This window comes from Mastomys coucha, unplaced genomic scaffold (assembly GCF_008632895.1).
Source record: "Mastomys coucha isolate ucsf_1 unplaced genomic scaffold, UCSF_Mcou_1 pScaffold7, whole genome shotgun sequence".
Classification (NCBI taxonomy): domain Eukaryota; kingdom Metazoa; phylum Chordata; class Mammalia; order Rodentia; family Muridae; genus Mastomys; species Mastomys coucha.
This window is the reverse complement of record NW_022196913.1, coordinates 106,077,200-106,094,780: the sequence shown is the minus strand read 5'-3', so window position 1 is coordinate 106,094,780 and position 17,581 is coordinate 106,077,200. Positions and strand designations below refer to the sequence as shown.

Sequence of the window (17,581 nt, the reverse complement as noted above, 5' to 3'; positions counted from 1 at the left end):
GGATGGATGGATGGATGGATGGATGGATTGATGGCCAGATAGACTAACATTAACCTGCCCTCACCTATAGCAGAGGGACAGAAATATCTCAAGCTTTTGTAGGTGAAGGAATATCTGTCCTCTGATTAAATTATCCCATCATTTATGTTTACTTTGGCTGTTTTTATTGGGTTGATTGATTCTTTTTCTTTTAATTAAGCACTGACTTAGGATATTTTCAGTCAGGAAATCACGTGTGCTAATGAGACTGCTGAATCCCTGATGGAGTCCTGTTCCCCTACTGGGATGCCCAGTGCCTCTCATCAGGTTGCAGAGCACAGGGCAGCAGTATTGAAGACTTCCTCTTGCTACAACCCAAGTCAGGACACAGAACAATTGACCAACAACTCCTGACTAGTTTTGCTTGCACTGTTGGCTTCATGTGTAGATTATCTGATCACCTCCTGCTAATACTGAAGAGAAAAAAAGCTTCCTTGTAATAAAAGTACATGAAGACATGCAACAACAATGTTTGAAATTCCTATTGCATGCCATAATTTTATATCTTTTAAAGCAGGATTGTCTGCTTTATGTACTTATTCTACAAGGTCCAAATAGATTCTATGTTTTGTATGGACTTACTTTTTTATATGTGTGTGTGGTATATGCATGTACATGCATGAGAATTTAGTGGGTGGATATGCGCACACGTGTACCGATGGAGGCCAGAGGTTGATACAGCATGTCCTCCTCCATCACTCTCCACCTTTTCTGAGACTGGGTCTTTCACTGAATCCAGGATTCTGATTAGGTTTACAGGTTGACCAGAAAGTCCCTCGGATCTTCTTGCCTCCTTTCTAGCCCTGGGGTTACAGGCATGTACGATCATGCCCGCTCTTTATGTGATGCTTATGAGGTGATATGTATTGCGGCTCATGGGGCCAAAAGCACACAGTGAAGCAAAGCTCCTCACCTCATGGCACCTCAGCCACAATGTGAGAGTGGAAAGGGCTGGAAACTTAAATATTCCGTTCTAGGAGCTGCCTCCGTAATCTCACTTTCTTCTTCAAGGTCCTGCTTCCTAAAGCTTCTGTCTTCTCCCACCAGTACTACCTCTGTGGACCAGATCCTCAAGGCACGCGTCTTTGGAGACATTCCACAGTATAGCGATAGTTAAAAGTGTTATGTCCCCACTTTTCAAGCTTGCTAAGTCCACTGTCACCATCTTAGCACACATCTGGACAGTGTGCTAAGAGAAGCTGCTCTACAGAGGAACTTCCAGGTACGGCCCCTGGCCCAAGAGCCTGTGTGCCCTGCAAAGAGAGCCCAGCCTGGCCTCTTGCTTTAGCTCATGAAGCTGAGCATGACCTGAGACTGTAGCCAGATTATGGGCTGAACCGTACAAGAGAGGATTTAGATGAAGTGGCTTCAGAGTCTATTTTCATGACCATTTGAAAGAAACCATCCTCCTCTGTTTTATTGTAATTACATATCGAGCAGCCTGACCCAAGAGCCCTACCTGATATGGAGGATATCTGGCAGCTGAAGGGCTTTGAAGTGGTTCATGGTGAGGCTTCTCTTTCTTTGACCTCAGGAAGGCTAGCTTTCTTTTTCTTTGTTGCCCCTTCAGTGCAAATGACATGAAATAGTGGAATTTGAAAGTTTCGTTTGTGTAGGGCTGGAATCAGTTTCTCCTGAGGTTCAAGACAGCCAGAGGCTAGAGATGAAAGTAGGCCCCAGCAGGCCTGGCCTCTACTCTATTTCTGTTTCCCATTCCTAGGCTGGTAGGGACATCATATTGGTCTGGTATGTGTTACCACAGGTAACAGCTGCTTAATCCTCTTGCCCCATTAACAAAATACTGGTTTATGTTGTTCCCTCTCAGTATCATTATGGCTTCTGTGTTGTGGTTCATCTAAGGGATTCTTTGTAGAAGATGAAGGAAACATGCATGTGTGTATTTGTATGTATGTATTTTCAGACACTCAGGCGGGTGCATGTCACAGGGACAGAGAGTAAACACTTGCCGGGTTCTGGGAACCTAGTGCTTCAGGATTCCAGCAGATGCCTCCAAGCCAAGTTTTTACTATTATTGTCTGATTCCCAGCTCTTGTGTTTGCATGTTTGGTTTAGTTTGGTTTGTTCTTTGAGACAGGGTCTCACTTTCTAATCCTGACTGGCTAGGAACTTGTTCTGATCCTCCCGCTCTTTTGAGGGCTTGTATTTCCAACTCTTAGGATCCTTTATGAAAATGACTGTTCTTCCTGCTGCCCCCACCACAGGGCTCTCCATGACAGACTTCCCACCTCATGGTTTGGTTTTGGTTGGTCCGTCAGTTTTGGCTCCTTCCTGGGGAGCTTTGCCATAAAGTTGACTTGATCACGAGTCCCTGCCATCTTTAATTCTATCAGGATCCTGAAATTCATGAAGGTAGCCTCCTAGGGCACGTTCATACTGCTCCTCCTTTACAGAGTACTTGTTCTGTTGTTTCTGAACTGTGGCCTTCAGTACGGAGATGCTGCTACAGAAGAACAGCTGACCCTCTGCTGTTACTTAGTGCCACCTTTATCCTCTGTAGGCCCTCCTTAGCTCTCACCCAGCCTTTCAAATCTCTTCTCTTTCTTCTTCCTAAATGGCATTTCTTTCAGAGAGTTCTGCCCCTGGCATACTGTCTGATGGCTGACATGCCAAATGGCTTCCTCTCAAAGCTTTTTTATTACTTGCTGAGCCCTCCCATGCGTTGGTAGTTGCTGAAAAGTCCATTTCTTTGTGAAATCTTAGAAGTAAGAATAAGCCCCATAATATAACTCTGGACATATGAGAAATGGTCTGTAGAAATTGAATAAAGGCTTCTGTCTGTCTCATTATGGTACCCTTCCCCATATATACCTCCTTTAGAGCTGAAGATGCCAGTCTCCCTTGTACATCTCACTGTTAGAGCTGAGGATGCCCGTGCTAAGCATTGCTTCTCCCTTCCTTTCTCTAAGCTCGACTTTTCCTACTGTGGTCCCTACAAGTCGCAGAATCCCACTTGAGTTTTAATACAGTCATTCATTACAGTTTGCTTGGTACCTATTTCCTGCTTCTCATCCTAACCCCTGCTGATAAATTTTCTTTATTCCCATCCTTTCTCTCTGCAGCTTCACTCTGGGAAAGTATGTGGAGGTTTGAACTCACTGAGTCTACTTCAGGTGTAGAGATAAGGCCAAGGCAGTTCTTCCCTGCGAGGAGGAAATAGGAGTTATGATGTGAAGTGGCCTTTCTTGGATTTGTCCCCACACAGTACACCTCTGGTTACCCCTTGCTTGGAGCTCCCACTGAGCCAGTAGCCTCCATCCTGGCCACAGGAATTCTCCTCAGTGCAAACTATCCACTTCTTACCCCTTGCTCCTCTTCTCTGTTTCCCTAACCAATCCCTAACCAATCCACATGTACCAGGTAGGCATTGATTTTGGAGGCTGGGAGTCACCTTGCTCCTCTTGCCTTCTGTATGTCATCTACCTACCTGCATGTTCTTCAAGTCCCACCTGTATAAGATGCCTTAAAAATTCTCTTAAAAATTTTATGGATGCTACTCTTACCTAGTTCCTCACTCACCAAGATGTACTCTCCAGTGCTAGTAGTGTTAGCATTGGGAATTTTATTAGATATATAATCACTGGTCTTACCACAAACCTCCTGAATTAGACTGTGCACTTCTCCAGGTCTTATAATTCTTCTGATAACCTAGGATGTGCCCATAAAGTTAGATTAGAACCTCGCTGTGGTCCCGCTAACTTCAAGGCCACCTGCCCTTTGCCTCAACCCCCATTCCTTGCTTAGCATGCACTAGCCTATGGCTGCCTTTTCTTCCTCTCCTGTAGAACTGATTCCCACATTGTGGCTTGTGCATTAGATGTAGGCATGGCCCAAGATGAGAGCTGTCTATTTGTATCACACGGCCTCTTCCTGGCAGTGAGCTTTCAGTAAGCCCTCAGTGGACCTTCTAGTCCACGGAGTACAGTCCTCTAGAGCCTGTGAATATAAGAGACCATGCTTCTTTGTGGTTAGATGACACTGTAGATTCTAAAGGAGGAAGCTTGGTTACTGAGGCCTAACAAGATCTGTGGTCCATAAAATAGAGAGCATCTCCAGTTAGTGATAGCCACCTGTATAATTTGGGTCAGGGGAGTTAGGGTTGTTATAAGTTACTGCTTTTCAGTTAACTTCTTAGGCAATATGGATGATGGGTATAGTCACTGAATAAGTCAACTGAGACCCAAATACTCTGTGCTAACATTAGACCTGTATGCAGTAGCCTGCCCTTATGGAGCCCTGCTCAGAGAATAGTCTGCAGGCATATATGGACTTCCTGCTTGCCCAGGAAGGGCTTCATCTGGAAGAACACTCAGTTTGCTCTCTGTCCCTTTCCTCCATCTCTAAGTATAGAGAAGGTGAGTGGCAGTGACTATTCTCTGCAAGGAGACCCACCCTGCAAGGAGCTCTCCTCTGTTTCTGAGCAGCAATGAAATGTGGAATGGCAGCAGGACCCTCTTCTTCATGTAGTTCTTAGAGACTTTGTTCAAACCATAGCCTCGTATGGCTGTAGTGTATGTATGGTTAGTTCTTATCACACTGAAGATCTATATGGTAGGTGGAAGCTTAGTCTCCTAGGTGTCCCTGGGCTCTCGAGCACCCGACTCAGGGTCTGGCTCATTTCGTAGGCATCATGTGTATTTGTAATAATGACTGTGAGCTCAGAACCAAGGATGCTGAGCTGAGTGGGCTGGAGTGCACTTACCAAGCAGTCTTATCATCTCCAGGCAGGCTGTAGGTGCCTTGCTGGGTGGAAATCACAAAGGCATGCCTTCCACAAAGTCTATGACATGGGTGTCAGCCTAGGGTGTGTCACAGTGCCTGGGTCTCCCTTGGCACAACCGTAAGTATTGAGCTTATGCAAATACCAAAATGGGAGGTGAAGAGTGCCTGGTTTGAACCCCAGACCTGTCTCTTTATAGCTTGTGACCTTGGAAAAGTACTTCTCAATGAACTTCAGTTTTATTCTCTGTAATATTTTAAAATAATAAAACTTCCCCAGTGGGGCCATTGAATAGATTATGTAAATTAAGCAGTTGGCCCTGGGCTTGGTATATGTTAAGACTGCAGTGTCTGCTCTTGGCACGACAGACGCAGCAGAACTCCTTAACTCCTTTCTATATATGTAGAATTCAATTATGAATGTTTTTCTTTTGATGATTCTGTTCAGCAGGCAGCATGCATTTATCTAGGCTCCATACTGGGAGTCTCAGCAAGGTAAAATGATACTTTTTTTTCCTTTTTATCTTTTGCGAGGCTAGGGATTGAACTCAGAACTTTGCCCAGGCTAGGCAAGTACACTGTCATGGAGCTACCTCTCTAGACCCACCTGTCTCTTAGGAGGGTTTACTGCGTGGCTCATCCTAGAATAAACACAATTACATTAACCTAAATTAACACATGCCTGTGGGCCCCTATACAACCTCATGTTGAGTCAATTTGAGTTATTTTCACAAAAGGCAGTCCTCCCTGGGAGAGGCCATTATGGAATGAATGTCTGTATCTTGGAATGCGTATGTTACAATTTAACCCCGAATGCAATAGTATCATTAGAAAGTAGGGCTTTGGGAAGAGAGTAGGTCATAGAGATGGAACACTCATGAGTGGGACTAAAGCCATTATATTAGGCCTTCACACTCCTTCAGCCATAAGATTACATGAAGTCGGCATATGCTGTCGTGAATGTGGTCCTTTGTAGACCCCAGCCACATTGGGGCCGTAGTGCCAGCCTTTTCTTTTCTGTTCTTTCCAAGTGAGAAAAATACGAAAATACACTCCTGCCGTTCATAAGCCACTTGATCTAAGGTGCTCTGCTACAGCAGCCCAAGCTAAGAGAGGGGCTGATTTGATGTGACTGATGCTGAGGGGCATGGACCAAAGTGAAAAGGAGTAGGTAGGTGATTATGGGCAAGAAGGACACCGATCTGACAGCCAAGGCTCTCTTCCCTATAAGAAATAGCCAAGAGAGGTCAGCCTGTGTGTTTCATGAATGGGAGCCAAAATAAACTCTCTCTCTTTTTTTTTTTTTTTAAAGTTGCTCTTGGTCGTGGTGTTTCAGCACAACAACAGAAAGTAACCAGTGTATCTGCTAACAGAGAAGCATCCTTGGGATGTCCAACAAAAGGCAGGGACAGTCCTGGCCAAGGCCTTGTTCCAGCCCCCAACCACTAGGCTGAGAAAACAGGGGGCAGTGAGTGCTGGGAGTGCACTGCTCTGGAGTGACTGACTGGGTGGGTACAGTGGGGATCTTTCCTCTTGAGGAATTGTATGAAATGTTTCTCTGACCTGAGGGCTAGCTATTAGAGGCAAAGCCTTATTGGGCTGTATGCCTGAAATCTTTAACTTGGAGAGGCCCTGTGGGAAGATCCTGGCAGTGATGTGCACTTGCATGTAGTACAGCAAAATGACATTTTCGGTAAGATTGTCTACATATGGAAAGATGCTCAGATAGCAAAATGCCATGTCTTCCCCTACCTCTCACTGTGACCACTCTACCATCTGTTTAAGTGGGCCTTTAAAATACCTCTCTGGGGCCCACTTTACTAGCACATATTGATATTTATTGGGTACCCACTGTAAAGCAGGTAGCATGTATACATCCTATAGAGCCACATATGCCACATGTGCAGGGTTGGTTCCTGTGTTGGAAGGCCATCTTTTGGGGATAGAGCCAAGTGCGAGCTCTTCCTCCTGAAGGAATGGCACCTCAGAGTAACTGTGAGTACCATTCATCACTTACTCCTTCTGAGATTCCATGTTGCTCTCCGCATTGCTTACAGTTTACAAGACATGGGTCTACCTCTCCCTACTTCCACAGGCAAGTAAGGGCAGATTAAATGGGATGAAGACTTCTAAGGTATAGAGAACTGAGATGTCCAGTTAGTAAGACCTGTATTGGCTGGTTTTGTGTGTCAACTTGACACAGGCTGGAGTTATCACAGAGAAGGGAGCTTCATTTGGGGAAGTGCCTCCATGAGATCCAGCTGTGTGCATTTTCTCAATTAGTGATCAAGGGGGATAGGGCCCCTTGTGGGTGGTGCCATCCCTGGGCTGGAGGTCTTGGGTTCTATAAGAGAGCAGGCTGAGCAAGCCAGGGGAAAGCAAGCCAGTAAGGAACATCTCTCCATGGCCTCTGCATCAGCTCCTGCTTCCTGACCTGCTTGAGTTCCAGTCCTGACTTCTTCTGGTGATCAACAGCAAGATGGAAGTAAGCTGAATAAACCCTTTCCTCCCCAATTTGCTTCTTGGTCATGATGTTTGTGCAGGAATAGAAACCCTGACTAAGACAAATTGGTACCAGGAGTGGGGTATTCCTGTGACAACCTGACCATGTTTTGGGGAGGACGGTGGAAGGACTTTGGAACTTTGAGCTAGAAGAGCCATTGGTTGTTAAGAGCTCTATGGGATGTTGTGTAGGAGCTTGGAAGATCATGTTGAGAACAGTACAGAAGATGGAAGCCTGGCTTGTGAAATTTCAGAGGGAAGATTAAAGACTCTTATCAGGGTCATGTTGTTTTGATTGTGAAGATTCTATGGTTCTGGTTAGCTGGGGCTGAAGTATCAGCTGTGATTAACAAGATAACAGAACTACTAAAGCAAAAACTTTGCATTACTAGGACTATTGATGCTGGTTAGCTGGAGCTAAGAAATTAGTGGTGATTAAGAAGAGACCAGCATCACTGAGGTGACATCTTCTGAGAAATGTTTTCTGATAGCACAAAGAGGCTGTGTTCCAGAGATAGCCAAGGTTGTACTTTGTGCTGCAGCAGGACTTGGTAATGTGTTAGAGTCACCTAGGTGGTACTGGTTTTGACAGCACGAAGGGGTCATGAAGAGCAGCTGAGGCTAGGCACAGTAAGAGGCCATAGAAGGCCATAAGTGAAGGTGCAGACTCAGTTTGCAATTGATGGCCCAGGACTGAAGGTGTCATGCAAAGGAGTTGAGGCTTGGCACCGTGAAAACAGTCTATGAGAGGCTATTAGTAAAGCCTAGTTACAGCAGTGTTTTGGGAATGCCAGTACCATGCAATGATCACCAAGGACAGCAGCAGCAGTGGAGTACAGGCATGTGGAGCCCAGAAGACAAGATGTGTGCTACAAAGGGCAGAGCTGGAGAAGTAACCAAAGCCCTTAGAGGAGCCCAGAAGATTGTGAGTTGGATCCCAGACATTGGTTTTGCTTTTGATTGTGACTGTACACTGATATTTTTCCCTCTTGAAGGAAGAATGTATTTTAGTGGATCCCACAGTTAACAAACTTCGAATTTTAAAAGATATTGGACATTTTAAATTGATTGAACTTTCAATATGTAAATACTGTGGGACTTTAGATCTTGGGGATGAATAAGAAAATAAGGGTTGAGGCTTAATAGTGATGTGTTTGTGTGTCAAGGTGACAAGGGGTCAATTGTACTGGCTGATTATGTGTGTCAACTTGACACAGGCTGGAGTTATCACAGAGAAGGGAGCTTCAGTTAGGGAAGTGCCTCCATGAGATCCAGCTGTGGGGCATTTTCTCAGTTAGTGATCAAGGGGGTAGGGCCCCTTGTGGGTGGTGCCATCCCTGGGCTGGAAGTCTTGGGTTCTATAAGAGAACAGGCTGAGCAAGCCAGGGAAAGCAAGCCAGTAAGGAACATAACCTCCATGGCCTCTGCATCAGCTCCTGCTTCCTGACCTGCTGAGTTCCAGTCTTGACTTCCTCTGGTGATCAACAGCAAGATGGAAGTAAGCTAAATAAACCCTTTCCTCCTCAACTTGCTTCTTGGTCATGATGTTTGTGCAGGAATAGAAACCCTGACTAAGACAAGACCTCTGTGCATTGTGCAGCAAGCTGATTTGTCCAAAAGTTTTTGTCCTTCTCCTGTGATTAAGAGGCCAGGAAAAAGCCTGCCCACCATTTTTCTCTTCCAAATTCTTTCTCAAAGACAGTTGGTCCTTCCCATTCATATTATTAGGTCAGGGAGCCCAAGTGAACAAACTTGAGTAAACACATGACGTTCTGTACCAGAACCTGCCCTATGCTTAAAACACATGATACAGTTTTGGCTCTATGCTCCCCCTGAGGCCCAGCCAGCATCTCAGATCCTGGAGATTGCTATAGAGACCGAGAACAAGTATTAGCAAGCTGTTATGAAATATTGACTTTGAACTTTATCTGAGGCTTATGTTCCCAGAAAAGAAAAGTATCAGCTATCTGCGTACTACTAAGAGAAAAATAGTGAGCAGAGGAGGTAACATGTCATCACCCCTGTGAAAGAGGGTTGCCTGGGGTGGGGAGGGTCACAGCTTTCCTCCATCCTTGCATTCTGTCCCTTTAAAAGGATTTTCAATCTTCAGGAATGGCTTCTTCCTGTCTGTGAATATTTTTGGTATTTGTACAAGTTTCTTGGAGATATAGCATCACCACATTTTGGTCTTCTATATAAATATACATATTTCTAAAGTTAGAAACTTATGATGATTTCCCACAAAGCACGTTCATTTATCCTTTCTTTTTCCTCAATAAATTTGGGATTGCATTTATAATGTCTATGTTTCCAATGCATGGGGCTCTACTCCTAAGCTAGGTTGTGACAAAGATTGTGCCTGCTGTGACCCCCATGAGGCAGATCTGCCTCTCTTCTGGGAATGAAGGGGAAGCAATGGTGTGTTGTTCACCCAAGCAGTGGAGAGACTCTAACTGCTGGGAGGAGTATGCTCCTTTCCAGGGCAATGTTCACAGGATATGCCATAAAACTGTAGGCTGCTTTCTCATTTGGTTCTGTCTGAGAAATAGATCTGACCATCCTGGGAGTCAGAGCATTTTAGATGAAACCATTCATTACATCCTTTCCTTCTATCTTGAAGAGTATATGTGGGAACAACTGAGTACAAGGACACAGGTCAGTCTGGAGTGAAGTGACAATAAGATAGTGGCTCTGAGGGCATCAGTCCCAGGCTAGCTAGTAAGTAGCAGATTTGGCTGCTAGGAGGGCAGATGGCTGGCAGCTCATAGTCACCAGCCATGAACCCAGAGGTTTTATTGACTGTTAGATACTATGTTCCATTGATTTTACTACCCAAGATACCCAGATACACATGACCAATAGAAACAGAAACAGTCTAGTGTTCTAAATATACTAAGGCAAAGTAAATAAACTAATTTATCATAAAACAGTGAGAGTACTCAGCCACAACCACACACAGATTCAGAGGTCGGTAGGAAGGTAGTTCCTCTGTAGATACTGAACTTGTTTATGTGTGGCTGTTCCTACTTACAGGACAGTGCTAACTTGATGGACAGCTGGCTGTCTTGTCATTAACCTGTTTAAGAGGGATAGAGAATGAAGCTAGAGCCAGAGAAGTGATATCAGTTACCCCCTTCCCCACACTGCTAAATCTCAAAGTGGAAGAAGGCTTCAAGCCAAAGAGGCCAGCCAGGTGGCCTTGAGAATCTAAGGAAGTTTTGGTGAATGGGTGTCAGCTCGATGAGACCAACTCCATACTTCTGAGTCCTGGCACAGAAGGATAGTGGAACCCTTTTAAGTTTCTCTCTTGCCATTGGAGCAGAGTCCACCGTGGTCACACCAACTACCAGCAAGGCTGAGAGAAGAGCACTGTACACACCATGAGCAGTACACTAATAAGAAGGAGAGCAGCTTTATTAGGAAGTGCATAGTGGAGGCTCTACTCTCTTAGCTTGGAAGGGACAAGTTGACATCTCAGGCTTAGCTCAATCAGTGCTGTGACTGGGTGAAAACCTGGTCTTACCGCACGAAACCATATGGAAATATAAGTTCTAGGAGCCTGTGAGACTTCTTCAAGGAGAGAACACAAATTAGAGCTCCCAAGATCTAGGTAGGATCGTGTCAGAAAGGGTGAGTGATGCAGGAAAAGCAGGACTGGTAGACGCTCAGGGACAAGAGTGTATGTATGTGTTCAGGGCCCAGAGTTCAGTATGGAGGCAGAGCAGGGGAGAGTGCGAGGATAGAAAGGCCCTTGCCAGTTCTAGAGGGACCCCAAGCTTTATGATGTGGTTGCAGGAAGCCATGACTGAGAAAGATCATGGCACAGGAGACTCCATGCTTTAAATGATGGATCTGTGAGTAGCTGAGGACCTCATTAACTCTGGTGAGCCAACACTGACCACAAGGCCTGAGGGGAACCACTGAAGGAAGTCAGGACAGGCACTCAAGCAGTGCAGGAATCTAGAGGCAGGAACTGATGCAGAGGCCATGGAGGAGTGCAGCTTACTGACGTGTTCCTCAATACTTGCTCATACTGCTTCCTTAAAGAAACCAGGATCACCAGCCCAGGAGTGGCCACCCACAATGGGCTGGACCTTTTGCCATCAATCACTAATATATAAAATGCCCTACACTTTTGTCTACTTACAGCCCAGTCTTCTGGAGGCATTTTTTAAATTAAAGTTCCCTCTTCTCAGAAGACTATAGTCTTTGTCTAGTTGACATAAAACCAACTAGCACAGACAGACACACATATACACAATTCTGTACACATAGACGTATATATGTATGTAAACCCATCTTCCTTTCCATGTTCTTTCTCTCTCTCTCTCTCTCTCTCTCTCTCTCTCTCTCTTTGTGTCTATGTATTCTGTCTCATACACACACACACACACTCACACACACACACACACACACACACACACACACACACACACACACACACACACACACACACACACACACACACACACACACACACACACACACACACGAGAGTTTGGCTCTTAGATTCTTTATGCCTCCGCTCCTCCCATGCCCGGTCTTATTTAGTAGCCCTGCCCGTAAAGAGGGTTCATTGTGTTCTGAGGATTGTGTTGAGCATGGTTTGTCTTTCTGTTGACATTCTGAGTCCTGTGACCTTCTCCCTGTCACAGGGTTCTCAGTGGGAACAGGAGTGCCAAAGCAAAGAGAGCAAGAAGTGGCTTGGTCCATTTGCTGGGCTGCAGCCCCAGATACTTCCTTATCATGGACACTAATGGCATCTAGAGAGAGATGATCTCCAAGGCATGGCTTAATAAAAAGGAACCTGGCTCAAGTTCTGAGATGTGAAGGATGCCTGAGTTGTGCAATCTCCTGGCATGGCAGCAACAGTGGCAGAGATGACAGTAGTTTTGACTTTCTGTCTCTTGAAAGGCATACATAAGGGTCTCTATCCTGATAAGACCCTTCACCTAGGATCCTCGAATTGAATCCACTTGTCTGTTTGCAGGCCTGTAATGGCCCTCAGGCTTCGCATGAGGGTAGCATGTAGGCCAGCTAAAGTATTTTTTCATCTTCCTTTAACCCTTTATTTATGTGCTGTGCTGGGTCTAACTTTCCCTGTATGAAGCTTGGCAGTGCCAATGCTCCATTGGGACTAAGCTCAAACTTATTTTAGTAGATGGTGCTGATGAGGATGTGGCCATAAGCTCCAGCACAGGTGTTCAGTGCTGGTGCCAAGGAGTTATTGGCACACTGTTTTGCGAGCACTGGGTAAAGGTATGCTGCAGATGTGTCCTGCTTTTTCTGCTCCTTGGTGGCTTTAAAGAGTGTTCCTATCAATGCCAGCTAGTGAGAATGTTTTTTTTTTTTTTTCTTTTCCTCATTGCTGCTGCTGGGTTTCAGCCATGAGCTACAGCTTTTTCTTTCATTAATTATCTTTGTTTGTCATGTCTGTGTCCTTGACTGTGTCTCTGGGCTGTTTTGGTGCCCCAGGAGGTAGTAGTTGGTATAGTCTCAAACAGAAGCACATGTGCTCAGGTGGAGACTCTGAAGGTGTGGAGGCTGCAAGCCGAAGGTCAAAAGCTGCCAAGAGGGAGAAGTACTCTCTGCAGGCTTCCAGTGGACCACCTCTTTTCTGTGGTCTTTCTGTAAGACAAGGCACCCACCTCCTCAGATTTTGCTCCTAGCCAACGTTGGGTGCTGAGGATAGGATGTAGATTGTGCCCAGTCCAGGGAACTGTGCTGTTGGTACTGCTTTCTGTTGTACGACCGTGAGGTATGACTGTGGGCATCTTTTTTTCTGAAACATGAAACACTTTGGCAGAGGAGCCTTTCAATGTATTCTTACTAAAGAGATATTAAAATGAGGTCCAGCCCAAGAAACTGATGAGGGACTAGGGAAGAGGCTGTGTGGTGGTCCAACCACCTACTGCCCTTTTGGCTGAATTCTGGGTTGGAGTAATCAATCAGCTGAAGCTCATGTCTACCAAAAGCACAGGAACCTGGGTGCGGCCTTCTCCTCTACTGGACCATCCATAGCTGTGGTAAGTAGGGCCTTGCAGGCAGCTTCCCGTCCTCCCTGAGCCGCACACTCTCTGAGGCTTGGGTGCTAAAATGCTTCAACACTGATGCCTAAGCTGACATCTGCACAGCAAGTATTGCTGTTCCCACAGATGCTATAGGTCTGCCTAGAGAACTTGGAGGTGGACTGTAACCCAGAACCCATTCAGGGTCTTAAAAGCCTGGGGAAGGACACAAGGCTGCATCTTCCTTGAGGGTCTGTGAGCAAAAGGGATATCCGAGACTTTCTTGAAAGTTGGGAAGGAGAGGATTTAAGCTTGTGGGGATGGATTTTATATAGACAGTGGAGAGGGAGCTCAAGGAGGGTGAGAAGGAAGGACAGGTGAGGAATATGGACATAGTGGAGGGACTGGAAGCCCCTGGATGACATGGCATCCTATAGAATATCCATCCATGCTGCAGAGCGGGCCATGAGATGAAGGTGAAGAGACAGAGTCCCCACAGGAAGCTGCTCTCCAGCAGCGATAGATCTGCCCAGGGTAGGTCACGAGCAGGGTTTAATACTTCATTCTAGAACATCTAAGATGGGCAGAAGTACTGGATATAGGACCTGGTGTAGTGTATAATTTATGCAGCTCCATGGATTCAGGTTTTCTATTAAGCTGTCCGTGCTGCTAATAATTTAGCTGAAAGACATGTTAGATACAGCATTGGGAGAAACAGAGTATCCGTCTCAGTGGGTAATGACACTGTGAAAGCCATATTATTTCTGCTGCGGAGAACAATTTTAAACCTGTGCTAATAGATTAAACTGTTAGAGTGATCATTTTGAACAAAGAGAATGGTTCAAGCTGTACAAGCCAACCTTTGTCTGCCTCGGATGGCTAAAGAGCAGTAATTCTACCCTATCAGTCTGTGCCACGCGATACCGTTAGTCACTGCCACACTCACCAGCCGAGGAAGAAAGAGCACTAGATTTCGCTCATGAGCACGACGTCCAGCTTTTGCTCCTTGTGAGCTCCTCGACTTTAGTTGAATCAGCGGGCCCCTGGGGGGGGGGGAGTTTCATGATGCCATTTGTGAAGAGGGAACAGATATTATGTATGAGGAATTGGAGTAAGGCTTGAGGAAGTGTTCAATAAACTATAGCACTAAACAGCTGTTGATTTCTGTGGGAACAGGGTAGGCAGTGCATGCTTACGAAATGGCAGAAAGGCAGAATGAGTAGGTGACACTTGCAGGACACTTGAGGAGCACATACTTCAAAGGCTCATAAGCCCCCCTGGCTCGCCCTTACGGTGTAGCTCCTAAGTATGTGGAAGAGGTGCAGCCATTAGCAGCAAGTGCACTTGGGGAGCCCCCCTAGCTGGACCTGTGTTAGCCTAAGACCTGCTTATGCTGGGACTTCAGTGAAATGCACAGTTACCATCATCTGTCACCTTTTCTGATGATCGATTGTGATGCTCCATGCATAAGAATCAATAGATGAATGTAGTACAGATTTTGCCGACAAAACCAACCTGGGGCTAGAAATTGAAGACAAGAATCAAATGGAGAAAGGGTTCTCTTAAATGAACTTCAGCACCTAGAAAAGGTAGCAGACAAAACAGACAGAAATGTTCAGCAGGGTGGTAATAGAGCAAGCGTACATGGGCTGAGGCCTGGACTTCTCAGAAATTCCTGCCTTGCTTTATGAAATAAAGGCTCAGTCTGCGTGTGAACTGCTAAGGCGCTTAGATCTGAAGAGCTCATTGCAAACATCGCTTTAAACCTCATCTGCCCTTCTCTGCAGCCTTCCCCCTGCCAATACTGAGTACAACTGTGTGTGTCACGTGAGCTCTTCGTGTCTCTCTCCCCTCTGCTCACCACATGAGACCACCACATTTACCTGGAGTGCACTGTATTTTTTGCACATGCTTCCTGAAGACCTCAATACTTATCAGCCATCCCCCTTACTTCCTCCATATAGTTTACAAACGGGTGAGGGAGGGGGTTTGCAGCATCCCAAATGGAAAGAAATCAGTATTTACCTCCACAGCCTTGGTTCTGGTGCATCTTCCCAGATAAATGAAATGGAAATAAATAGTAAAAGGAAGGAAGTAAATGCTTTGGCTTATAAATAAAGAAATGGCTAGAGAAGTTAGCAGTTTTCTCTCAGAATAGCTTTGCAGCTTCTGAATTCTCTCTGCCGTAATCTTCTTTTAGCATCTAACATCAAGACACACAGATTCCAGACACAGCTGTCTCCCCTCTAACCCTACCCCCACACACCATAGTTTCTAAGAGCTGAACCTTCCCTACTTAGTCCTTCTAAGGAACATATGCTGGTCCTTCTTTCACCTTGGGCAGGCCAAGCATGGTGAAACATCTTGCCCAGGTTTCCTGGAAGTGCTGGAGCTGACCTTCATACCTGTTTAGTGCATCCCAGAGAATGTCACTCTTGCCAATTAGGCCCTGAAAGGATAGCTACTCAAATATCCCCTATGGACCAGTGGTCTGCCCACCAGCCCCTTGCCTGCTTTTAAACTCATCCCTTTGTTTTGAAATCTAGGTTCTCAGTTCTTCCTAAATGTGTCTCCTATTCCTCCTCTCTAGTTTAAAGATGGTTATTATTACAAATTACCAACAGCCCAAAGCTGATTGATAGTTAGGGAATGACACCTTAGCATTTGGTCTCACCTGGACTATGCACTCTCCGAGCAATCAAGAAAGTCATGCCTATTGAAATCAGCTGGTTTTCTCCACTGTCAATGTTTCCTGACTCCCCTGCCCAGCACTGTGACAGCATGGATCTATTGGCAGGCCTCCAAAGAATTGCTAGGCATCTGAATTGATGGACAGCCCCTGGGGACTGTGGCATTTGAAGTGTGACTCCCAGAGTAGCAAAAACAAAGAAACCAGGAAGAACCTAGCCATTTCTTCAATGTCAAATGGACCATCTATATATCTTTAGCTATATATTCCTTCTAATTCTCATGCTTTGTGACTCCTTGTAGGGGTGTGGATGCTTCCATTTGCAATGTGGGAAAGACCTGACCTTGTCACTCTCTGTCATGGAGTGTCATTCTCCTCTTCCATAAAAGGAAGAGAGACAATGCAGCATCCATGAGAGGAGTGTGTGCAGCTCCCAGTGCCACATTTATGATGTTGACATTATTGCTGGACTTATGTCACCTTTCACTTTCCCTCCTAGGTCACCGATGAGGAGCCCAGTTCCAACCACACAGTCATGATCCAGGAGACTCTGCAGCAGGCCTCTGTGGAGCTGGCCGAGCAGCACCATTTGGTGGTGTCCTCTGATGACGTGGAGGGCATAGAGACAGTGACGGTGTACACACAGGGTGGGGAGGCCTCAGAGTTCATCGTATATGTGCAAGAGGCTGCACAGCCCATGGAGGAGCAGGTTGGGGAGCAGCCAGCCCCAGAACTCTAGAATCCCTGCCTCCTGTGGCAGCCAGCCATTGTGGGCCTGGAGACCACCTAACCCACCAGGCCCATCTGTGCTCTTCTTGTCTACTGGCCCAGATAGAGTTCTCTGTAGTGTCCTTTGTGTGGTCAAAACCAGCACATCACCAGCAATACAGAACCCCAGTCCTTAGTACAAATCACATCCTGACCCATAACACTCAGTTTTCAGAAGACCTTTCCATCAGCTCTCCTGCCCTACCCCTTCTTTGCTTCAAGATCCAGAGACTCCTCTCCCCATCAGCATCTTCTTTGACTACAACCCCAGCCCTTTGTGTCCCACACCCTGGTGCTCATCTTTGGCTGGGCCCACTGTGCTGTCTGTGAGAGGGAGACAGACATCACGCAGCAAGTGGCCTTATGTCTTTTGAGTTGACCACTGGGTAGGGTGGGCAGGGCCATCCAAGCATTCTCCACTGACCCCTGCCCTCCTCAGTGCAGGGACACTGGGAACAAATGAGTGACCCACAGTCCTCTATCACAAGGGCCCAGCTTGGAATTCATTTTGCTTTTAAAATAAATGCATTTTCTCCACCCCCCACCCCCCTACTCAGGGAGGTGGGTGTAATAAAAGCATCTGTGCTTGTTCCTTGCCCTTCTTAGGGGCTGTTCACCCTTCCGCCACCAAAGTCCCCTTCTCCCAGTGGAGCTGTGTGCAAGGGTGCAGACTGACACACAGTCGACGGAACTTCTTGTTAGCATCCCGGTTGCCCCTCACCTTACCCTGCATGACCTTCCAGCGCTTGTGGGAGAATACTTCAGCAGGAAGCCAAGCAAAGTCTTGGCACAGAGGAGATAGGAGAATACACAGGCCTCAGAGGAACAAAGGGCCCTC

At 46.1% G+C, this 17,581-nt stretch overlaps 1 protein-coding gene across 2 annotated transcripts in view; it reads left to right on the top strand.

Moving 5' to 3' along the window:
• The window catches only part of Zfat (zinc finger and AT-hook domain containing), a 184,841-nt gene extending 167,519 nt beyond the window's left edge, over positions 1 to 17,322 (top strand). For both annotated transcript variants that reach the window (XM_031359681.1, XM_031359680.1), the window contains exon 16: positions 16,475 to 17,322. In XM_031359681.1, the coding sequence (XP_031215541.1) occupies positions 16,475 to 16,714 (240 nt within the window). In that variant the 3' untranslated portion in view covers positions 16,715 to 17,322. The remainder of the gene's footprint in view (positions 1 to 16,474) is intronic.
• The last annotated feature ends 259 nt before the right edge of the window (positions 17,323 to 17,581 follow it).